Source organism: Muntiacus reevesi, chromosome 1 (assembly GCF_963930625.1).
Source record: "Muntiacus reevesi chromosome 1, mMunRee1.1, whole genome shotgun sequence".
In the NCBI taxonomy this organism is placed as follows: domain Eukaryota; kingdom Metazoa; phylum Chordata; class Mammalia; order Artiodactyla; family Cervidae; genus Muntiacus; species Muntiacus reevesi.
In genome coordinates, this window is record NC_089249.1 from 225,700,388 (window position 1) to 225,725,410 (window position 25,023).

General features: G+C 41.9%; 1 protein-coding gene across 4 annotated transcripts in view; it reads right to left on the reverse strand.

Moving 5' to 3' along the window:
• TRPC7 (transient receptor potential cation channel subfamily C member 7) overlaps positions 1 to 25,023 on the reverse strand; it is a 129,136-nt gene that overhangs the window by 28,669 nt on the left and 75,444 nt on the right. For all 4 annotated transcript variants that reach the window (XM_065935504.1, XM_065935517.1, XM_065935516.1 and 1 more), the window contains 3 exons: positions 22,276 to 22,492; positions 9,596 to 9,829; positions 626 to 890 (listed from right to left, as the gene is read on the reverse strand). In XM_065935504.1, the coding sequence (XP_065791576.1) occupies positions 626 to 890; positions 9,596 to 9,829; positions 22,276 to 22,492 (716 nt within the window). The remainder of the gene's footprint in view (positions 1 to 625; positions 891 to 9,595; positions 9,830 to 22,275; positions 22,493 to 25,023) is intronic.

Here is a 25,023-nt window from a genome sequence, read left to right on the forward strand (position 1 = left end):
AATTCTATCCTGATGGGCTCTTCTGCAGTGCAGGACTGTATGTCTCACTGTAGAAGTCTGTCATGACCAAGTTGTGGGTCTTGGTAGATGGTGGCCTGATCAGCAACATGTATGTGCTTTCCCTCCTCCTACATGCCGTTTTCTTTTTTCCTTCTGTCTTATTTCATTTGGATTGCAACTTCTCCTCTCCAATGAAATGTTGGCATGCAAGACTTGCCCAGGGCTTTGCTTTCTAGGTAACACAGATTAAACTAATTGTAAGAGTAATAATTCCATTTATTTTACTATGTGGCAGCTAAATCACCTTATTGAATCCTCACACTATCCCTATTAAGCAGGTATTATTAGTTGCCTAATTTTAAAGATGAGGAAACTAAGACTCAAAGAAGTTAAGGAACATGCTCATGGCCACGTACCATGTAAGATTTAAGTGAAAGTTTAACGTAGCTCTTCTGTTCTTCCAACACCAGAGCCAGAACTTGAAACCACCCTCGACTAAAGTCGCCTTTAACCTTTAGAAATGCCAAGGAAACCTGAGTCTCCTGCAAGGAGCCACCTGCAAGAGGCTGCCAAGGATGCCTGGGGAGCCGGGGCGCTCCTCAGGAGAGGGCTCTGGGATACTCACGTTGTAAACGCTGGGTTGTACTTTGCACCTCGGTAGTAGGAGTACAGATTGAACATCCCAATCATGAAGGCCACAAATACCATGATGAAAATGACCATGAACTTGAAGATATCTTTCACGGTTCTCCCCAGGGAGATCTGCAGAGGCCCAAAACTCTCGTTGGCTGGCAGGATGTATGCGATTCGAGAGAAGCTCAGCACGACAGCTATTGCGTATAGCCCTTCTGATATGATCTGAGGGTCTGAAGGCCACCACTTGTCCCTGGCTAAAAGAAAACAAGCTGGGTGACTCACTGGGCCACAGGATCTGCTCTGGAAGAGAAACCAGTTAGGCATCTGTAGAGGCCTCTGACCTCATCACTTGTCTCACTTGTCTGCCTGCCCTTGTCTTTCATCCCAATACACTGAAGGTGCCACCCTCCCTCTTGGCATATGCTGGCTCATCTGTCTAGAGCACCCTCCCCTCACTTCCATCCCAGCCTTCCTTCAAGACCCTGCTCTGGTGTCAGCTCTTTTGGGACATCCTCTGTGTCCCCCTCCACCCCCTCCCCCGCCTTCTGGGCAGCCTCCCTATCCCCTCTCTGCTCCCATGGTGGCCTGTGTGCTGCCGTCATGGCCCTGACCAGGCTGCTTGCTCTCCTGTCTTCCTTCCCAGGGTCTGAGCTCTATAAGCAGGGGTTGTCCCATCACAAGAAGGTGGTGGTGCGGAGCATAGACCTAGGTGTCAGGAAGGCCTGAGGTTGAAAGTGGCCTTTCTAGACAGTGGCTAACATTTTTTTTTTCCTGTGAAATCTTTTATTGTCACTTAAAATTTTTTAAAAATATTTTAATTTTATTGCCGTATAGTTGATTTATAATGTGTTAGTCTCAAGTATCCAGAAACGTGCTTCAGTCATACATATTTTTTTTAATGTTCTTTTCTTGTATAGGTTATCACAGAATATTGGATGGAGTTCCCTCTGCTGTGCAGTAGGTCCCTATAGATCATCTACCTTATATATGGTGGTGTGTGTTTTCATTCCAAGCTCCTGACCTGTCCCTCTCCTCTTTGGTAACCGTTAAGTTTGCATTTGATATCTGTAAGTCTGCTTCCATTTTGTAAATAAGTTGATTTGTATCTTTAAAAAAATTAGATTCCACATATGAGTGTTATATGATATTTGTCTTTCTCTGACTTACTTAGTGTGATAACCTCTAGATCCATCTGTACTGCAGGAAATGGCATTATTTCATTTTTTATCACTCAGTAACAGTCCACTGTGTATATGTAGCACAGCTTCTTTATTCATCCCTCTGTCAATGGACATTTACGTTGCTTCCATGTCATGGCTATTGTGAATCGTGCTGCAATGAGCATTGGGGTGCATGTATCTTTCCAAATTATGGTTTTCTCCATGTATGTGACCAGGAGTGGGGTTGCTGGATCATATGGTAGTTCTAATTTATTTTTTAATTACATTTATTTTTAATTGGAGGATAATTGCATTACAATATTGTGTTGGTTTCTGCCATATAACAGCATGAATCAGTCATAGGTATACATATGTCCCCTCCCTCTTGAAAGCCTCCCTCTACCTCCCACCCCATCCCCCACTCTAGGTTGTTACAGAGCGCCTGACTTGAGCTCCCTGTGTCATATAGTTTCCACTGGCTATCTAATTTTGCACATGGACACGTATATGTTTCAATGCTACTCTCACAATCTGTCCCACTCTCTCCTTCCCCCACTGTGTCCACAAATCGGTTCTCTGTGTCTGTGTCTATACTGCTGCCCTGAAAATAGGTTCATCAGTACCATCTTTCTAGTTTCCCTATATATGCATTAATATATCATATTTGTTTTTCTTTTTAAAGTTTTTTTTCCCCATTTATTTTTATTAGTTGAAAGCTAACTACTTTACAATATTGTAGTGGTTTTTGCCATACATTGACATGAATCAACCATGGATTTACACGTGTTCCCCATCCTGATCCCCACCCCCCACCTCCCTCCCCAATATTTCCTTTTCTGACTTCACTCCATATGATAGGCTCTAGGTTCATCTACTTCATTAGAACTGACTCAAATGCATTCCTTTTTATGGCTGAGTAATATTCCATTGTATCTGTGTACCACAAATTCTTTATTCATTCATCTGTTGATGGACATTTAGGTGGCTTCCATGTCCTAGCTATTGTAAATAGTGCTGCAGTGAACACTGGGGTACATGTGTCTTTTTCAATTATGATTTCTTCAGGGTATATGCCCAGTAGTGGGATTGTTGGGTCATGTGGTAGTTTTATTCCTAGTTAGTGATTGTACCAGTTTATATTTCCACTGTCAGTGTAGGCGGGTTCCCTTTTTTTCATACCCTGTCCAGCATTTGTTGTTTACAGATCTTTGATGATGGCCATTCTGATTGGAAAAGGTCAGTTTTCATTTCAATCCCAAAGAAAGGCAGTGCCAAAGAATGTTCAAACTACCACACAATCCCACTCATTTCACATGCTAGCAAAGTAATGCTCAAAATTCTCCAAGCTAGGTTTCAATAGTACAGGAACCGAGAACTTCCAGATGTTCAAGCTAAGTTTAGGAAAGGCAGAGGAACCAGAGATCAACTGGCTAACATTCATTGGATCATAGAAAAAGCAAGAGAATTCCAGAAACACATCTACTTTTTCTTCATTGACTATGTTAAAGCCTTTGACTATGTGGATCACAACAAACTGGAAAACAACAAACACAGACAACAAACTGGAAAATTTTAGAGAGACAGGAGCACCAGACCACCTGACCTGCCTCCTGAGTGACCTGTGTGCAGGTCAAGAAGCAACAGTTAGAACCAGACATGGAACAATGGACTGGTTCCAATTTGGGAAAAGAGTGTGTCAAGACTATATATTGTCACCTTGCTTATTTAACTTATATGCAGAGTACATCATGTGGAATGCTGGGCTGGATGAAGCATAAGCTGGAATCAAGATTGCAGGGAGATATATATCAATAACCTCAGATATGAGGATGACACCACCCTTATGGTAGAAGGTGAAGAGGAACTAAAGAGCCTCTTGATGAAGGTCAAAGAGGAGAGTGAAAAAGCTGGCTTAAAATTAAGCCAGCTTAAAACTCAAAAAACTAAGATCGTGGCATCTGGTCCCATCACTTCATGGCAAATAGATGGGGAAACCATGGAAACAGTGAGAGAATTTATTTTCTTGGGCTCCAAAATCACTGCAGGTGGTGACTGCAGCCATGAAATTAAAAGACACTTACTCCTTGGAAGAAAAGCTATGACCAACCTAGACAGCATATTATAAAGCAGAGACATTACTTTGCCAACAGAGGTCCACCTAGTCAAAGCGATGGTTTTCCAGTAGTCATGTATGGATGTGAGAGTTGGACCATAAAGAAAGCTGAGTGCCAAAGAACTGATGCTTTTGAACTGTGGTGCTGGAGAAGACTCTTGAGAGTCCCTTGGACTGCAAGATCAAACCAGTCAATCCTAAAGGAAATCAACCCTGAATATTCATTGGAAGGATTGAGGCTGAAGCTAAAACTCCAATACTTTGGCCACCTGATGCAAAGACCCGACTCATTGGAAAAGACACTGATGCTGGGAAAGATTGAAGGCAGGAGGAGAATGGGACAACAGAGGATGAGATGGTTGGATGGCATCACTGACTCAATGGACATGAGTTTGAGCAGGCTCTGGGAGATGGTGAAGGACAGGGAAGCCTGGCATGCTGAGGTCCATGGGGTCGCAAAGAATCAGACACAATTGAGTGACTGAACAACAACAAAATTCTGACTGGTGTGAGGTATTACCTCCTTGTGGTTTTGATTTGTGTTTCTCTGATAATCAGTGATGTTGAGCATCTTTTCATGTGCTTTTTGGCCATCTGTATTTTTTCTCTGGAGAACTGTCCACTTAGATCTTCTGTCCAGTTTTTGATTGGGTTGTTTTTATGAGATAGAGCTGCATGAGCTTTTGTATATTTTGGAGATTAATCCCTTGTCATTTGCATTATTTGCAAATATTTTCTCCCATTCTGTGGGTTGTGTTTTCATGTTATTGATGGTTCCCTTTGCTGTGCAGAAGCTTTTAAGTTGAATTGGGTCCCATTCGCTTATTTATGTTTTTATTTTCATTACTCTAGGGGGTGGATCAAAAAAAGATATTGCTATAACTTATGTCAAAGAATGTTCTGCCCATGTTTTCCTCCAAGGGTTTTATGGTATCCAGCCTTACATTTAAGTCTTTGATCCATTTTGAGTTTATTTTTGTGTATAGTGTTAGAGAATGTTCTAATTTCATTCTTTGACATATAGCTGTCCAGTTTACCCAGCACCATTTATTGAAGAGGCTATCAGTGACTTTGTAAGCTTCATTTTCCCCATCTGCAAACTGGGGATAATATCATCAACTTTACAGAACTGTGATGAGGATGAAATAAAATCCTATATGTAAAGTGCTTAGCTGGAAAATAAATTGCAGACGACCCGGGACTCCTTGGGGACAAGGGTCTGGCATATAGCAGGTGTTGATAAATACTTGTTAAATGATTGAATGAAATCCTAACCACAAGTTTAGCCATAAATCAGAACAAATGAGCTCACATGGGGGCCAGGAAGGGGCTTCCCTGGTGGCTCAGTGGTAAAGAATTTGCCTGCAATGCAGGAGTCACAGGAGATGTGGGTTTGATCCCTGGGTCGGGAAGATCCCCTGGAGGAGTGCATGACAACCTACTCCAGTATTCTTGCCTGGAGAATCCCCATGGACAGAGGAGCCTGGCGTGCTACAGTCCATAGGATCACAAAGGATCAGACAGGACTGAAGTGACTTAACACACACAGGGGCCAGGAATCTGAAGGTTCTTGCCTGAGAAGATGCTCCTGGGTTTTGTTTCCCAGACAGTGTGTGTCTGGGAGTTGCTCCTTGGTTGAGCTAAGGACCCAAAAGTGGTGACCAGTCATCCAGGCTTGCTATGGTATCCCTGTTCCTTGTGGCAAGAGTCCTGGGACCTGTCCCGTGCTGGGGAGATTCTTCTCGTGGTCACTGGTGAGGGTCTGCACCACCCTGCGTGTATTCCTACAGCAGAGCAAACCTGTACAGATTTGCTGATGGTGCGGAGAGCAGCAGCTTTCTTTAATAAGCTGCCTACTACATGTCAAGACATAAAACAGTGATTTTCAAGGGACACCTTCCTCCTAGGATGGTATGTGTTGGGGGGCATCCCTGGTCATCACAGTGACTGAGTAGGAGTATTATTGGGATGTTAATATCCTGCAGTGTTCCAGACAGACCAGCCACGAGGACTGCCCTGCTGAACAAGTCAATTGCGTCCCTGTTGAGAAATACTAAGTGAAACTTAAATGGAGCAACATAGAGAAACCTAAATTAGCCCTTATACTTACATTAGCTGTAATTTTCACAACAGCCCTGTAGAGTAGGTACTATTATTGCCATTCTAAAGATTGGATTTGGGGTATGGGGTCCTTTTCAGAGTCAGATAAATGCAAATAGTAAGGATATTACATAGTGATTTTTGGTCCCCAAGGGAGATGGAAGAGGAAGAGTTTTGTTCTTTATTTGCATAGACTCTTTTAAACAATTACAATAATAAAGGGTGGTAAGAGATTTTTAGTAAGGGAAGCCAGGCCTCTACTTGCCAGAGTTTCATGTAGTGCATTCTAAATTATAAATGGAGATATATAAATTTATGGACTTTGTGTCCTCATCAATGTCATAACTCAGAGAAGTAGGGGACCAAATGATATTTTTCCAATACATCTGTTGCCCTCTCCATAGATAAATAGCACATTTAGATAGCATAAAATAGGACTCATATTCTTCAAACAGACCCCAAAAGGAATTTTATTTTTACCTTTCCCTATAATTTATTATTTTAAACCTCAGCTGTAGTAATAAAAGCTACTCCTGTAGCCTGTTAAGATAGCTATTATCTATTAAGAATCTATTAAGTAAGATAATCTATTAAGATAGCTGTTATCAGATCCTAGTGACCCAGTCAGAAGTTTTAGTGAAAAGTATTCAAAAACATCTACTTTATTGACTATGCCAAAGCCTTTGACTGTGTGGATCACAACAAACTGTGGAAAATTCTTCAAGAGATGTGAATACCAGATCACCTGACTTGCCTCCTGGGAAATCTGTATACAGGTCAAGAAGCAACAGTTATAAGTGGACATGGAACAATAGACTGGTTCCAAATTGGGAAAGGAGTATGTCAAGGCTGTATATTGTCACCCTGCCTATTTAACTTATATGCAGAGTACTTCATAAGAAATGCTTGACTGGATGAAGCACAAGCTGGAATCAAGATTGCCGGGAGAAATATCAATGACCTCAGATAGGCAGATACCATCACCCTTATGGCAGAAAGCAAACTAAAGAGCCTCTTGATGAAAGTGAAAGAGGAGAGTGAAAAAGTTGGCTTAAAACTCAACATTCAGAAAACTAAGATCATGGCATCTGGTCCCATCACTAACCATGGAAACAGTGAGAGACTTTTATTTTGGGGGGGCTCCAAAATCACTGCAGATGGTGACTGCAGCCATGAAATTATAAGACACTTGCTCCTTGGAAGAAAAGTTATGACCAACCTAGATGGCATATTAAAAAGCAGAGGCATTACATTGCCATTAAAGGTCCATCTAGTTAAAGCTATGGTTTTTCCAGTAGTCATGTATGGACATGAGAGTTGGACTATAAAGGAAGCTGAGTGCCAAAGAATTGATACTTTTTAACCGTGGTGTTGGAAAAGACTCTTGAGAGTTCTTTGGACAGTAAGGAAATCCAACCAGTCCATCTGAAAGGAAATCAGTCCCGAATATTCATTGGAAGGACTGTTGCTGAAGCTAAAACTCCAGTACTTTGGCCACCTGATGCGAAGAACTGACTCATTTGAAACGACTCTGATGCTGGGAAAGACTAAAGATGGGAGGAGAAGGGGATGACAGAGGATGAAATGGTGATGGGATTACCGACTCAATGGACATGAGTTTGAGTAAACTCTGGGAGTTGGTGATGGACAGGGAGGCCTGGTGTGATGTTGTCCATGGGGTCACAAAAAGTTGAACATGACTGAGCAGATTTACTGAACTGATTCAACGTTGATTGACTTTTAAGAGTTTCGATGATTGTAAAAGCAAATAGCATTTTGACAATTCAGACAAAGGGATTTTCTTCCTCTTGCAGCTGTTTTTAGGTAAAAAATTGCAACCTGAAAAACACCTGCCTACTTGGTGCTCTGTAAGTTGGAAGGAACCACTGCTTGGATGACCACTAGAGGGCACTCTGTCTCCATAACTGGGGCACAAACCAAGCCTTTGAGATGAGAAAGATTTCAAGGGCACAGGGTGAACCACAACGCAAGGGCAATAAAGTGCAAAGCTTTAGGCTGGGTGCGACTCTAATACAATCCATAAAAGGAATAGAAGTCACGAGTGAACAATACTGTGGCTTGAATCACAGCCCTAAGAAAAGTATTCAATGCAGTATCAAGATTCTCTCATCTTTCCTTAACAAACCCTGAGCAGCATAGAAGAGAAAGTATACAAGCCCATGCTTTTAAAATGTCTGGATTTGCTAAACCAACAAATGAAGAGGGGATGATTTGTAATTCTACAAGACTCCATCTCTTAATTGGGGGGGGGGTCCCACATTTACATTTAACATAATCTGCCTACCTCAATCTACATTGAATATGGGCAACAACTCAACTTTTATGTTAAGGGGCCATTCTTTTGCAGATCATTGCTGCACTGGGTCATGAAGATTCTGTGATCACAAGCACCATGTGGCTTTCATATAACAGGGACATTTGACACTCAAACCTTCAGTAGGGGCTGCCACTGTAATGTCCAGCTAATTGACTGGTAACAACAGATATCTGTTGTTTCTTCTCCCCCACTCATCTTTCTCCTTTAGTACAGAAGATAGAATGATTGAGCAAGAAAATGACCCCAGAGGTAGTAGTGATAATAGCTGTTACTATCAATGAGCATTTAATATTTCAGAACACAGTGCAAAATTCTTCATGTGTACTATCTTATTTAACCCTCAACACAAACTTTCTGACATATACATTATCCCACTTTTACATATAGGAAAATTGAGGGTCAGAAAAATTAAGCAAACAAGTCCTTACAGTAAGCTACAGAAGTAGGATTTGAGTCCAGGTCTCTCTAACTCCAAAGCCTGGGAACATAAAGGTTATGCCATTCTGCATTGTTTTCATTTCATGTTGAACAAGGATCCCTTGCTATCCAAGGCAATCCTGTATTTCTGGGAACATTATAAACCATGCCATGAAAACCTATTTCTTCATCAATAAAATAGGAACAACAAAAATAACCTTTCCATGGGGCTGTTGCAAGGACTGAAGTTTATAGTGTAAAATGTCTATACAGTTCCTGACATCTAAGTGGGTCCTCGATAAATGCTATAACTCTTACTATTATTACTAAAAATTCAATCTAGTACCTAACATTGTATGGCCTTGTGATTTGAAAGAACTAAAGCACCTTCTAAGAACATATCTTATCATGAGAAAATAATTTTTTAACTGGGAAAGCAAGACTTATTCTTGCATAGAATACAGGGATCCAGTAAGGTAGGAAAAACTCCGGGATCCACATCAAAAATGAGGTTTCTTCAAAAAGAAAAGAATCCCACGGAGGCTCCAAGAGTCTTTTCAAAACAAATCCATCCTTTCCAACACAAATTGATACATTTCTCATAGTCATTAATTCCACATTCTATTGCTAGTTTATTGCAGGCACCATGACTTCCTTCGGAGATGGTGAGGAGGGTCTGCTTTGACATTAGAAAAAACCAAAGTGGGCCACAGCCACGTTATAAACCACCAACTGCGGAACACCCAAGCTCCTGGCCACGCCCTGCAAACAAGCCAATCAACGCGCAGCAGAACACCTGCAGCCTCATCCTCACCGCAACTTCCGACTCACCGTAGGTGAAGTAGGCCACTTCCGGCGGAAGTGAGACGTTGTGCAGCGTGTCGTCCTGCACGTGCTGGTCCACGTACAACTGGGCCTCGCTGGCCTTCAGGAACGCCATGAACCTCGCGGTGAAGGAGGCCACGAAGATGGACAGCATCCCGAAATCTAAGAGGTTCCACAGGTGCAGCACGTACTCCCGCGGCCCCTCCTCCCAGATTTCCTTGCATTCGGACCAGATCATTCCTGCGGGAGAGTGAGAAGGTCAGGCTCACTGTTCTCAGTTCTCAGGGTGTGTGCGACCATGGGGTCCACGGAGGGAACCAGGGTGCAAGTGTAAATGTAGTAAGCTCTTTGGAGCTTGAAATGTTGAGAGCCAGCAGCGCACAAAAATATGCTTTCAAAGGCAGATGTAGACTTAGGAAATTCTCAGGCTGCAAGAATTCGTGCCACCTGTCCTGCTTACAGATAAATCATCTCCAGGTGTGAGGAGAGAATTCTCATGTGTTGATAGATTCCTGGAGGTAATATATGAGAAATATAATGGCTGACATTTGTATATTTTAAGAACTGGAAGGTTATAAGTAATCATACAGTTCTAAACTAAGTATAATGAAACTGACGTCCGGGAATGGGAAAGGGTTTTCCTAGTTATGATCTAGAACCCAGTTCCCCTAATTCCCTGATTAGCTCGCTTACCTTTGTATTTCTGTGAATGTTTCAGGTTCCTTCTGCCTCTCCTGCAACTGTTTGTTTTGGTTATTAGTTTTGTTTTTTCCTTACTCTTTTATAACGTACTGGGTTTTAAAGACTTGTGTCTTCATTGTTACATAGTAAGCAATGTAGAAATCAACAGGATATTGCTAGCTCCCCCACCCCGCCTCCAAGTCAGTCTCATGAGGTAGCCTAGACTAATAACTTGAGTGTGTATACCTGCACTATTCAATATGGTAGCCACCAGTCACATGTGGCTACTGAGCACTCCAAATGCGGCCAGTTAAATTGAGGGATGCTACATATATAAGTATAGAATACACGCCAAATTTCAAAGACTTTACACAAAAAATGTAAAATATTTCAACAGTTTAAAATTTCAATCACATGTTGAAATACTAATATTTTAGATATATTGGGTTAGATAAAATCTATTATTAATTTCAGCTTTTATAATGTAGCTATCAAAATTTAAAATTAAATTGTGGCTTAATGATGTGGCTTACCTTATATTCATATTGAATAGTGCTTTTCTCTAATCTTCACTGATTATTAAAAGTAAATTGGTTTAGATGATTAAAAATAAATCACTCTAACATTTTGATAATAAACATATTTATTATCATATATACATACTGTGTCATATTCTATATATATGTATTAACTCCCTCAAATCTTTACAATAACCCTATGAAGTACATTCTGTTATTATCCCAGTTTTACAGTTAACATATTCTTAGCCATAGTGAGGATATTCTCCAGATAGGAGGCAGGAGATGTGAAATTTGAGTCTGGAAGGTCTTGCCCAAGAGTCCATGCTCTTGACCACTATGGTCTTTGCTCCTCCAGGAAATAGAATTGGGTTGAAAAGCAGCTAATGAAGGAAAAGGTTTCCCTGGTGGTTCAGATGGTAAAGAATCTGCCTTACAATGCAGGAGACCTGGGTTCAATCCCTGGGTTGGGAAGATCTCCTGGAGACAAGAATGACTACCTACTCCACTATTCTTACTTGGGAAATCCCATGGACAGAGGAGCCTGGTATTCTACAGCCTGTGGGGTCACAAAGATTCAGTCGGACACAACTGAGCAGCTAACACTTAATGAAGGAAAAAGACTCTTGAATGTTTTCTAATTAACATCGAAGAGTTTATAGCTACTCAGACATAGGAAAGATTTGATGCAGAACTAGTCCATTCTATATACACTTCACCTGCTTACTTAGGAGGTTAATGTGATAAAAGAATCACTAACTGGTTGGTTAGTGAGACAGTTCCAGCTCACTGACCACGTGTTCCCTAAAGGTTAACACCGCCAGCCTCTTGGCAACCTCCTGGCTCCTGAGCATCAAATATGGATGACCTGTCTTCTCCAATTCCTCCTGCCTCTCCCGCAGCTGTTTAGAGAAGTTGTGGCTTTGTTTAATGAAACAGATTCTAAGAGCTGCATGTTTGTATCAAATTGGTGTCTCTGCAAAAGGAAATGTCCCAAAACATTGAAAATCTTTTTACAAGACTCCCACCACCACGCACACCTTGTTGTTCTCTGGTTTTTATCTTTACAAAGCCGTACTTCCAAAGCTTACACTTTGAAAATTTTTGTGGTAATTCAGTGAAGTAAAATTTCTCTAATACTGAAATGTACTTTCATCTGTGCCTGTTCAAATAGGTTTTTAAAGTATGTTACGGGAAAAACCATTACAGGCTAGAAAAAATAATGTTTGTTGCTTTCCCCTATGCACCTGCCCCCTCCCCCTGACAATTAAAATTCCTAATGTCTTGGTGGACTGCTTTTAGCTGAGCACTAGGAGAATTACAGGCTATCAATTACCTTAATTCAGGAAGCCCTTGGTTCAATTCTACCTTGGTCACTTATTGGGTGTGTGACCTTGGGTAAGTTCCTTGATTTTCTTGAAATTTTGATGTAATTTCCAGCACTAAAAGTTCTGTAAATCTGAAATGCAAATTATTTACAGTAAACTGACTTTTCTGACCAACATAGAGGCACCTCATTGGGGATTGCAAATCATTTCCTGCATGGTCCAGCGCCCACGTCAGTCTTCCCAGATTTACATATTAACTTACCCAGACTAATTTAAATTATTCCAAGGCCATGAGTAAGAGTAGCATGGGCCCAAGGGTTTGAGCAACAGGAATGCTTAACGAAAAAAGAAATGTGTGAAATTAAGTACTTTATTGAGTGAAATCAGGTTTCCTGCTTCCAAGGTACTGAGGGTAGTTCAGCGTTTTATATCCACGCTGGGCCCCCTGGACTCCTGCCCCTAGCATGTCAATCCGGTGAGTATATGGAGCCCAGGAGCTTAGAGGGTAAGGATGTTGGGCACTGGAGCCTCCTTCAGGCAACCCCTTCACTCAGGGATGTCTGGAGCCCAGAGAGCAAGGTCACTGGTAATTAATGGGGATGACTGGCAGGGGAACAGATTGGGACATGCTGGGAAGCCTTGAGGGAAATGAGTAGCTTTTCATTCAGGCAGGTTCTAAGAAAGGCCTTCAGGCTGCTGAGATGGGGCTTGAAAGTTCAAAAGGCTGTTCATCCCGATCCCTGCCTCAGATGCTTTTCAGAAGGGAATCCCCCTTCAGATTCCTGTAGACTTAACTGTGTGAACTCCTTAAATGGCCATAACCCCTTCCTCTACATACGGTTTCTCTACACTGTCCCCGGACCCCTAGACTACCTCCTGGGAGGCTTGTCTGTTCTTCTGGGTTACCCTCTGATTATTGAGTCGGGGCTTAGGCATTCTGTTAACTCACAGGTGGGAGAATATGCCAAGAAGCCCTCAACCTTCAAGCCCTAACATCCAAACTCCAGCTCAATGGCAGGTCCTTTGCAACAGATCTGGGTCTTAGGCTCATTTAAGGTTCATTTGTTTTCCAGGCAAGGAGATGATATTAACAGATTCAAAAATTTTCTTACAAAGCTCATCTTCTCCCCTGACTTTTAGTAGCTAATCATTGTTGAGCATCCTCTAGGTGCCAGGCCCTGTGCTAAGCCCTTTTCCAACTCTAAAGCTTCCTTACAGCCTGGTAGGTGCCTCCTCTAATTATCTCCACCTTACAGATGGACAGACTCATGCACAAAGATGACAAGTAAATTATCCAGAGTCTCAGGGAGTTCAGGACCCTCTTTCCACTGCACTCTCGCCCACCTCCCCAGCCCCCCACATGCTCTCTACTAGGCGCAGACTTACTGTCACTGTTCAGGAACTCATTCACCACTTAATGGACTGTGTTGAGCTCTGACTTTGTGCCAGGGACCATTCTAGGGGTATAGCAGCCAAGAAAATGCTGTCCCTTCCCCCCAAACACGGTCTAGTGCTGGAGACAGGTGTGTCTACAAACAGTAGTGCTACAAGGTGAGAGATGCTGTAATAAGAATGTCCAGGAGACTGTGTGTGTACACACAGGGATAGGAGCAGTCAGTATTATAGTCATGAGACCCAGCACAGTGCCTGTAATAACATACTTCTGACGGAATGAAGTAGGTGACTCCTGGCGTGAGGAGTTAGCTGGGGGAAGGAGCAGGGGCTGAAAGGCCGTGGCCATGAGGGAGAACAGACTATTCTAGGAAACTGCAGGAGGCTCAGTATGGCTTAAGGGTTGGTAGAGATAAGGGGCTGGAGATTGGCATCAGAGAAGGTTAGTGAAGGCCCAGTAGATCCTGAAACGCCCTCCTTCAGAACTTGAGGGGGAGACGAGGCAGCTCGATATCTAGATAGTCACCCTGAGCAGCCAGATAGCTCCTGAAGGTAATAAATGGATCAGTAACATGGTCTGATTTGCTGGGAGAAATGTTGGCAGTTTGGTTGAAGTAGTCTGTTTGGAAAGCTTACCTAAATCAATGAAGAAACCATCAAAGGAATGACTTAGGTGAGAAACACAGCTCATTTTCTTTGGCAGTTTTATTCTTGGTCAAACTTACATGTATGATTCTGCAGCTGAGGCTTAGCACTGCCCTCAGAGAGTTTATAATCTGTGGTGGGTAGGCTGAGGGGGCAACCTGATTCTCACATTTTATACACATGAAAACTGAAATTTAGCGAGACAGAGCCACCAAGGAGGAGGGGACACAGTCAGGCCTGGGTCTCTTGATAACCAGTCTCAAGCTCTTTCCTCCTCTCCTCCTTAAGTGTGTTTTCCTACTTTGCTAGACATTTACATCTCCGTCAATTGGGCTTTCAACTGGGGTGGCTGTTTAAGAAAACACTGCCGGGTTCTCTGTAAGAGTTGGGTCGAGAGAGTCTTCATGACATAATTCTCTTCCTAGATGGAGATGGGACATGCATAGTGGAGAGGCTTTCTGCAGACCCCAAATGTTATAGTCCTCTGGTGAGCACTGGTATAGCCACAGTCTCTAACTCACATGATGGATTATCAGCTCTTTCCTCTACCCCAGAGTGACTGCTAATGACTGCTAATGAGATAGGCAAGAAAGATATGTTCCTATGGTATAGACTGATGTCGGAGATTCTCCAGGCCAAGGGTCTATGATTTCTGGTTTACTTGGTTGTTTCCAAAGCAGGTCATCTTACAGCTCTAGAGAACACACATGTCTGCTAGCAAATTCGTCTCTTCTTCCTATGTCGTGCTCTTCTCGCGTCTTCCTTGATACCGTGCCCTGGTTTTCCTTCTATCTTTGCATGTAGTCTTAATCTCCTTGTGGCTTCCATCTCCTCTGCCCTTACTTTAAATCTCCTGGATTTATAATCCAGCAGTGTCTCAAAACTCTGCTGGTAATCAAGTAAAGCACCTGGAGCGCAGGAAGAATATATTTCTGATTGGGTTTGACCCTTCCATAGAATTGTACAGCAGAAGAACAACCCACATGCCCAGTAGAGATTTGGAGACGCAATAGATCATTGACACGCGATGTGGCCATTGAAAGAGGTAATTGGGAATGCCAGATATCCACATGGGGTGAGAGCTAACAGAAGATGAAAAGAGCTACAATTTGTTTGATTACAGAAATGCTAATATTAATTGGGGCTTCCAGGTGGCACAGTGGTAAAGAATCTGTCTGCCAGTGCAGGAGATGCAAGAGACACAGATTCAATCCCTGGGCCAGGAAGATACTGTGGAGAAGGAAATGGCAACCCACTCCAGTCCACTCCAGCATTCTTGTCTGGAAAACCCCATGGACAGAGGAGCCTGGTAAGAAACAAAGGAAAGCATGTAGAAAAAGAGAAGGGGGGACTAGGAGGGCAGTGAGTGGGGGAGGACCTTGCATTTTTAAATAGGTCAGTTAAAAAAAGGCTTCACTTAGAAAAGGATACTTTTGAACACAGACCTGAGGAGGTGAGGAAGTGAGCCATGGCACTGCCCTTGGGGGGAACCCTTAGGCAGAGGGACCAGCCTAAGTCAAGGTTCTGAGGCAGAAACAGTTTGAAGCAAGGAGGCAGGCGGGGCTAAGAGAGAGCAAGAGAGGTGGGAGGTGGTGGGAGATGAGGGCACAGAGCTGGAGGGCTGAGTCCTCTGCAGGGACAGTGGCTGTCACGCTGGGGGAGACGGGATGGCATTAAAGAGCTGGGAGGCCAAGGAACACAATCTGATTACGCTTTCAGTGGACCTCTAGCTCCTGTGCTGAGCATCTGCCGAGGCACGGGGGTGATAAGGGCAGAAGCAAGGACACCTGGACAAGGCCCCTCAGCTCTTAGTGATCAGCCCCTCTCTCCATCTCTGCAGGAGCCAGTTGAACTTGTTAGGGTCCTAAAGTCCTGTCCAGCCCTGGTCGAGAGGGAGTCATGGTTTGGGTGTTTGTGTAGCCAGTCTGTCCAAAGGACCACATTCATGAGTCTTGGGGGAAGAGAACCGTGTACTGTGTTTCTGTGTTTCTCCTGGCAGCGCCTGGGAGCAGTGTTTGAGGCCTTTTTAAGAAAGGGCCTGCTGCCAGTTCAAGCCTCTCTAAGTCTGAGCAGAGGTCAGATCAGATTGTGGACCTTAGGGTCTGCCCGCCCGAAGAGAGCAGTGAACGCCGTGCTCAGTGCCTTTCTAAGGCTGTTAGTAGCAGTAGTAATATTGAATAATTGAAGAACTCCAGGAAGTGTTTAGAGTCAAGATAATATTCGTCTTATTTTTAGAGCTGCTTCCCTGATATCTGGCACAGTGCCTGGTATATGATATAATGCTTAATAACTAGAATGGATTTGTGGAGGAAAAAATTGAGAAAATGGAAACAATGCTAACAGAAAACTTACATGTGCAAGTGCATTTACCACTGCGCTTAGCAGGCTACCTACTCTGTACCCTCAATGCCACCTTCCTCCTGGTACAGTAGAGGAAGCTTCCGCACTCCTGCTAAGGGCTAGCCCTCCGCTGGCCTGCTGGGTCCCATCCCCTCTCGCTACTAAGGACCTTTGCTTCTGAAGTCAGTGGTCAGTCCTCAGGCCTCCTGTCACCTGATCTGTTGGCACCATTCTAGATAAGTGATCAGTCCGTGGGTCCTGACACAGTGACTTGGTTGGCTTCTCGGACACCACTCTTTTACTTCAGTCTCCTTTGCTGGATAAGATTCTTCTTGTTTCCCCATCCTTTAACTACTACTGTGCCAGAGGGCTTGGTTCTCGCTTCATCCGTTCACATTCACAGTTGAGGTATTGCATATAATTTACTTTCAATAGACTGACATGCCCAAATAATATTTCCCACCCCAGCCTCTCTGAACTTCAGCATGTATATCCAGTTTGCTACTTGACATTTCCGCTTGGAGATCTAATAGATAATCTCAACTGAACTCTTGATTTCCATGTCTCTCTTCAAACTGCTCCTTCCCTGGTCTTTCCTGCGTTAGTTGTCGTTCAGTCACTCAGTTGTGTCCGACTCTTTGTGACCCCATGGACTGCAGCATGCCAGCTTCCCTTTCCTTCACTATCTCCGAGAGTTTACTCAAACTCATGTCCATTGACTTGAGATGCCATCCAACCATCTCATCCTCTGTCACCCTCTTCTCCTCCTGCCCTCAATCTTTCCCAGCATCAGGTTCTTTTCCAGTGAGTCAACTCTTTGCATCAGGTGACCAACATATGGGAACTTCAGCATCAGTCCTTCCAATGAATATTTAGGGTTGATTTCCTTTAGGATTGACTGGTTTGATCTCCTTGCTGTCCTAGGGACTCTCAAGAGTCTTATGCAGCACCACAGTTTGAAACCATCAATTCTTCCACACTCAGCCTTCTTTATGGTCCAACTCTCACATCCTTACATGACTACTGGAAAAATCATAGTTTTGACTTGCCAGACCTTTGTAAGCAAAGTGACGTCTCTGCTTTTTAATACATTGTCTTGGTTTGTCATAGCTTTTCTTCCAAGGAACAAGAGTCTTTTAATTTCATGGCTGCAGTTCCTGCCTTAGAGGAAATCTCTATTATATCTTACTTGAACTAAAACACTTGGGATTTTCTTTGACCACCTTCTTTCTCTTACAACCCACAGACAATCCAGTAGCAATTATTATTATTGATTTTACCTCCAAAATATAACCTATTCTACTGCCTCCTCAAAATCAGTCATTTTCCACCTGAATTACTGCAGTGGCCTCCTAACTGGTTTCCCTGTTTCTGCTCTTGTTCCAGAATCATCTGTTCTCTACCCAGCAGCCTGCAATCCACTAGAAAATGAAGTTGTGGGATGTCACTTCTGTGGTCAGAACTATCCAGTCATTTCTAGTCATCTCAGCTCTGCACCATGGCCTCCTTGGCCTTGTGTGATTGGCCCTGCCTGTCCTTGTAACCTCTTCTCTGGCATCTCTCCCTTATTGATTCTTCTGCAGTCACACTAGTTTCTTTGCTGTTCCTCAGACATCGCCAGCGTGCTCCTGAATCTAAGCCTTCAACACATACTGAACTGTCTTTCTGGAATGCTTTTCACCCAGATGCCTGCAAAGGCTGCTTTCTCTCTTCCTTTAGGTCTCTGTTCACATTTCATCTCATCAAAGAGAGCAGGTGAGCGAGCTTCCTCTTACCAGCTCAACTCCTCTGATAAGATAAAATGTGAACAGAGACCTGAAGGAGGAGAGAAAGGAAGCTAGGCAGGTATTTATTCAATTTATCTTCTCAAAGAAATTTGAATACTGACTGGGTATTTGAAAATAGATTATGCATTTTCTTTTATGTTTGTAGTTCTGTTTTAGAAAAAGAATCCCAATTTCTATTATCTGTCATGGTGAAGCAGTAAACTGGGGAAAAAAAGAAACTATTTTCAGATGTTGGAAATAGCACAGCTCTGTGATCCTTAGTGAAGAGAAGCAAGCAAGATAAGTCACATGATAGCCCTGTCTTTTATTTTTTTAATTAGAGGCACATTTCAATGTGCCGGGTGTAGAGAGGGATCCTAGAAGCATAGCAGCAGTCCCAATGAATTGAAGAGACAGAGATTGGTATTCAGGAAGGTTGAAGTGGTTAGATGTTATATGGCAGGGTTCCAGAGAGAAAGGTACTATGCAGAACCAAAAACCCAAAACCAAACACAAACAAACCGAGTCCAGAAATTTACATAAGTAAATTACATAAGAAAAATCCTTTTGAATGTTCCCTTAATATTAAGTCACGAATGCATAGAGTAAAACTCTACAAACAACCACCAGAGAGCTGTAAGCAGAATCATTTCTAAGGCTCAGAAACTGTTCACCCAAAGCGGAGAGATGTTTGAGCTCTGCCCCTTCAGAATTGAGAGCCTTTGTTGATTATTGAGGCCATTTAGTAGTGACCCCAGATGTGTGTCTCTAGTACAGGGATAATCAATCCTATTGTAAAGCTTCTCCAGATCCACTCTGAGAAAGTCTGAAAAGGACCAAACTCATCTGTAAGAATTTAACAACCTGTCAGAATAAAACAAAATATCTCTTTGAAGACAATAAAATCTAGATGCTAGACAATATAGCATATGATGTGTCCATCATTCAATCAGAAATTACTAACTCACCAAGATAATAGGAAAAAATGATCCATGTCCGGAGAAAGTTTAGTCAGTGACCCAAAAATGATAGAAATGATGAAATTAGGACTTTATAACAGTTCTTACTATAAATACATACATTATGTTCAAGGATTTAAAGGAAAACACAAACACCACAAAGAAGGAAATAAAAGTTATGAGAGAGAACCAAGTGGAACTTAAAGGGTTGAAAAATACAATATTTGGAATGAAAAATTCATTGGTTGAAGATCAAAATCACAGATGATTCAGAAAAAATGTCAGTAAACTTGCAGCACATAAAGATTAGAAAAAAGTAAAAGAGAAATTTTCTTTTAGTATACACACAAAATGTTTGTAAATGAAATTTTATGAAACCTAGGATTTGGCTCAAAATTTTACAGCATTGGGAGAAGGGAAGTAGGATTAAGCAAAGATTAGCTTTGATTTGCTAATTGTTGAAGATGCGAGATTGGCCCAAAGGGTTTATTATAATCTTCTTTTGATATTTCCAATACTTAAAATTATTTACAATAAAAGTTTGAAAAATATAATCTAGTAAGAAAAAGTAGTTAGAATCTTTCTTTTGTCTCAAATGTAATAGAAAGTAGGTCAATGAAAAATAAGCCTTCCCCTTCATAATACTAATGATGTAACAGTCTTAAAAACTCAGCTTTGCTTTGATGGGTAGAAGCTGGAAGCTGGGACCTCTGTAGCTAGAGATGCTTCCCTCTTATTGTGATAATGCCCTGATACCCAGGAAGAGAAATATGGAATCAGGAAGACGTCATGGCCTAGTAGGAGAATCATGGTAACATATGATAGGATACCCACTTAAGGGGGAATATACTTGCATTTACTAGTCTTATACCTGCTGTCCAGGTGGGGTTATGAGATGAGTGAGTGAATGAATGGTGCTGTAAATCCTTTGTTTTATTCATTAACTCAACATATGAGTTTTTGTTGTTTTTTTTAAAGAAGACGATGTCTTAATTTGGGTTGCTGTAACAAAGTTGCGCAGACTAAGTGTCTTATGAACAGAAATTTATTTCTCACAGTTCTGGAGGCTGTAAGTCCAAGATCGTGGTAGCAGAATGTTTCAGGTTGCAGATTGCTTGCTGTATCCTCACGTGGAAGAGTTAGGGTAAGAGCACGCTCTGGGGTCTTTTTTAAAGGACACTAATCCTGTTCATGAGGGCTCCATGCTCATGACCTAAGCACCTCCCAGAGGTCCCACTTCTAATACCATCACATTGGAATTAGGGTCTTAACATATGAATTTGGAGGGACACGAACATTCAGACCATTGCAAAGTACCTAGTGTTAAAGTGCTTAATTTAGTTAAATTGGAGGTGGGGGCGTTATACTAGGGAGAATGGGGATAGACACTGAACTGTAGAAGGCCACAGAACTCACTCTACAACAGGCTCTACTGTTCCTTTTCAACTTGATTGCTGGCAACTCCACTAAGTGAGCCTTTGGTTGCAGACTTACCAGTTGATTAAAAGCTCCTGGGAAGCATGGCATGCTTTCTTGCCTCTGCCCTTTGGGTCAAACCATTCTTCTCCTCATTACCTTGTTCTGATTGAGAGATGCAGCTTAAAGGCCATACTCCCAGTTTTTCTCAGTTTGGGGGTCTGTGGAATCTTCTTCAGTGGTTCAGCTCTTGTGGTGCTCTTAGGCCAGAAGGGTTGAACCTGTGGCACTGTGCAGTCGTGTGATTAGCACAGGGCAGGTGTTAGGCTGTCTTTTCAAGTATTTATTCTTCTGTGAATTTGTTGATTGGTAGTATGGACACTTTGACCCTGAATACGTTTTGACTCAATGTTTGTGAACATAAACATGACGAATGCTATGCCCATATTGAATTGTTGTTAAGAAAGGCAATTAGGGGTGGGCGGGGGAGTGGTGGTGGCAAATACTATTAGGACAGTTTAATTAATTGACCAAATCTTGATATTGCATACAATTTTCGTCTTTTTTTGGTTTAGTTTTACTCAAAACATTCTTATCAAGTTCATATCTTTTTGATGTAAATCTTATAATTTATTGATCAAGTTTTGGTTATATACAATATCACTGGTTGTAACTTTTGCAGTTTTTCATTGTTTCTTACAAAGTCTGATTTTTTTTTTTAACCAATCAATTCAGTGTTAGAAAAATCTGTAACACATTTGACCATGTACAGTTTTAGCCATTGTCTGTTTTATTTTATCTTGCTAATTTATACTAGTAATAGTTCTTGGAAGTTAGGGAAAAGGAGATACCCTTTCTTGGCTAGTCATTGAGACACCTGGGAATAATTTCCTTGGCAATTCTAGTGGCAGACCTTGGCAACACAAAATATCACCACAAAGAGGAATTTCACAGCTTCGTTATGTTCATTAACACAAATAATGAGACCATGTTAGTCCCCTAACTTTTTAGATTTTTATATTATTGGTATTTTACTATGTATCAGTATTCAGTGGTAACAAAAAATATCTTTTAAACTATGCAGTCTTATACTTTTTTCCTAAGGCTACTAGTGTTAGTTGCCCAGTCATGTCTGACTCTTTGGGACCCCATGGACTGTAACCCACCAGGCTCCTCTGTCCGTGGAATTCTCCAGGCAAGAATACTGGAATGGGTAGCCATTCCCTTCTCTAGGGGGTCGTTCTGACTCAGGGAATGAACCCAGGTCTCCTGCATTGCAGGTGGATTCTTTACCATCTGAGCCACTAGGCTTCTAGTAGACTATATTTACATGAGTAAGCCCACATGTTCTCGCCCACCCCCACAGACACTTTATAGTCACTTTCAGTACATATATAATAAAAAGTATGGAATGAACCCCCCCCAAACAAGTCCTTTCAAAATTGGGATTTATATTACAGGTCTGTGCATCTTTTATACCAGCACAGACAGAAATTGACTTTGGTTTCCATGCTGGTCATCTCCTCACCATTTTGTCTGCCAAGAGTGCATTCAAGAGAAGAGCTTCTGAAGTCAGAGTTTAATAAGGTCCTACCTAATATAACTAGAGGAGGAGAGAATAAAAGACAGTGACTTGCTTACCCAGGACCCACTTCATGATGAGCATTTCTGTCCAGGAGAATTGTGTAGTTTTCACTCTGAAGATCTGTTTTGGGTAGTCTGTGAAGGTTTCGTTGGGCAGGGTTTTCACGCCTTCAAAGCGGTCTGATGCGTTCACAACTAACAATCCCAAGAAGATTGTGAAAGAAACTGCATGGGCTACAAATTTCATGAAAGGGCTCCTCAGTGTTCGTCCTAGCTGGAAACAAAATGTGTATAAGACACGTTAATCTGGCAGCTTCAGGCAGGCACAGGGCTCTCTTTAAAAGGCTTTTGCTGAAAGTTGAACCAGAGAATTCCTCATTTTGGACAGAAGCTGCTCACCAAACCCATACATTTTCTATAGTTTTTATGTGAGAGGCTGTTTGACTGAATTTGTTTTCTACTGATTTTAATTTTTCCTGTTCAGAAAATTCAATGGGAGTGGTAAGAGAAAGGAGTGGAACACACTGATGTAACATCACGTTACAGTCTGACTACACATCTACCCCCAATCACACGGATATGAATTTTATGCTTTTTGAACCTAGAAAAAAAAATCTGTTTCAATAGAGTTCAGAATTTTTTTTTTTTAAATTACACTTTGGATATGCTCTGTTGCTCTTTGGTCTATTTTCTTGGATTTTAGGTGAGATGATTTATTTTCAGCATTTCTTCTATCCTGGTAAATTTATTTAAAGCCATACAGTTTGCATTAGGTTCTGCTTTAGCCATGTTCTGTACATTTTGACTTGTAGTGTTTTCCTTGATACTCAGTTATGAATATTTTATAATTTCCCTTTTTATTTCATCTTAAGTCAGAGGTTATTTAGATTTTAGACACACAGGACTTTCCCCCCTTGCTTTAAAAAATCCTAATTTTATTGCTGTATGTTCAGATCATAGCCTCTGTTATACTACTCTAAAACTTACTGAGATTTTCTTTGTGGCCGAGAATGTGATTAATTTGTGCAGTTCCATGTAAACCTGAAGTGATCCAAAAGATGCCTTGTTAGGAAGCAGGTATTGGTCACATCTTCTTATCCATGGCTTGCCATGCAAAGGCCACTTGGATCTCTGAGATGTAACTTGGGGGCTGCATAGGGGGTCTTTGCTGGCTCTCGTGAATGAATCCACTTGGGTCTCTTCCAGGTCACTGCTGTCACCCTCAGCTAATCTGACCCCTCAGCCAGGGGTACTAATAAGACAAGAGCAAAGAGTGGTACCTTTTCTGGAACACAGTTCCTTCTCCAGGGCAAATGTTCAGTTATAGTCGGTGACCAGTTAATGTTCATGTTCTGCGTCATTCAGGAGTCCCATAGTGAAATGTCAGCCAGCATATAGAGTATTGGTTCAGCAGAAGATGAACTATAGGACTTCTCCTGGTGAAACTTCCCTAACTCTGACTATATTTAGCATAACATTTATAAATCAGATAGCTTGATAATGTTTTTCAATATGCTTCAGTGTGATAATCATCCACTTTAACAGTGCTAGTTATTACTGTAACATTCTAATGCTATAGAACCCATCTGTTGAAATTAAAAATGATAGTTTTTTTTAAAAAATAATTTTAAAAAAACTGCATTTTAAGTCTGAACATTGGAAATCCCTACTTGTACTGGAAAGAACTTGTTTGGAATCAACTGCCTTATCAGATTGTCATATGGCACTAGAATAACTTCAGAAGTAGACAAAGTGGTTTACCTAAAAACCATGTGGCCCACAAATGTCCTACACATGACATTTCTCTGTAAAGTTTAACCTTGTTATTTACAAGGTAGGGACTGTAAATAATTTTTAGCCATAGGTAGATGTACTAAATTCAGGATGCAGAGATTCAATATAAGGACAAATAAAATACCTCATATAAATTCAGTGGAAAAAAAAGGAATCTAACCATGTTTCATGTTGACTTATGAATGTGATGTCAAAAACCTACTTTGAATTTTTCAGCATTTTATCTGACTGAGTTGGCATTTTGGATCCCATTTCCCAACCAACAAGCTGTGATACTTTGCTGTAGACAGGAGACATTCTTACATAGTCACTGCGTGGTTTCCTGTCAGTGTGCCCTGGCTGGGGTTGTGGAGAGAGGGGAGGGAAGTTGGAGAATGACTTCAGAGTGGGGAGAAGAAGGGCTGAGAGGGCAAGGGATACCAGGTCTGCCTGTCCCAGCAGGGTCCCAGAGATGCCAGACAAAGGTGGAGAAGATGGAGATAGACACAGCTGTTAACAGGGTTGCCAGCCAAGTTTCCCGACTCCTTAATCACTGGGCTCTAAGGAACATCTCCCAGTGACTACCTGGATGAGGACATGGGGACACCGGTCCATCTTCTTATCGAGGCAAGTACCTGACTGCAAGGATCTGCCATGCAGGTGCACCCTTGCTGGCCCTGGGATTCCCCACAGGAGCTGCTTTGAGAAATTTAATGTTCTCTTTGTGCCCTCCTTCCAATAGTTGTCTTCTGGCAGAAAATGCACCTGTCAGAGTTACTGTATTTATTGCAGACCATAAGGAAAATCCCTGATAAGGCCCTTCAGTGTTGTGGAAGGTTACCCTGAACTCAGTCCCACTTGATTTAAGCCACAGGGAGGAAAAGCGAGGTTAGTAATTCATGCATTTTTCCTATTTTTCTTCTGGTCTTGAAAGCATCTTTTTAACTGGTAAACATTGATAAAGGTCAGATGAGATCAAATCATTTCAGTGATTTCCTTTTTCTTTTTTTGGTGACATTTTCTATTTGTCTC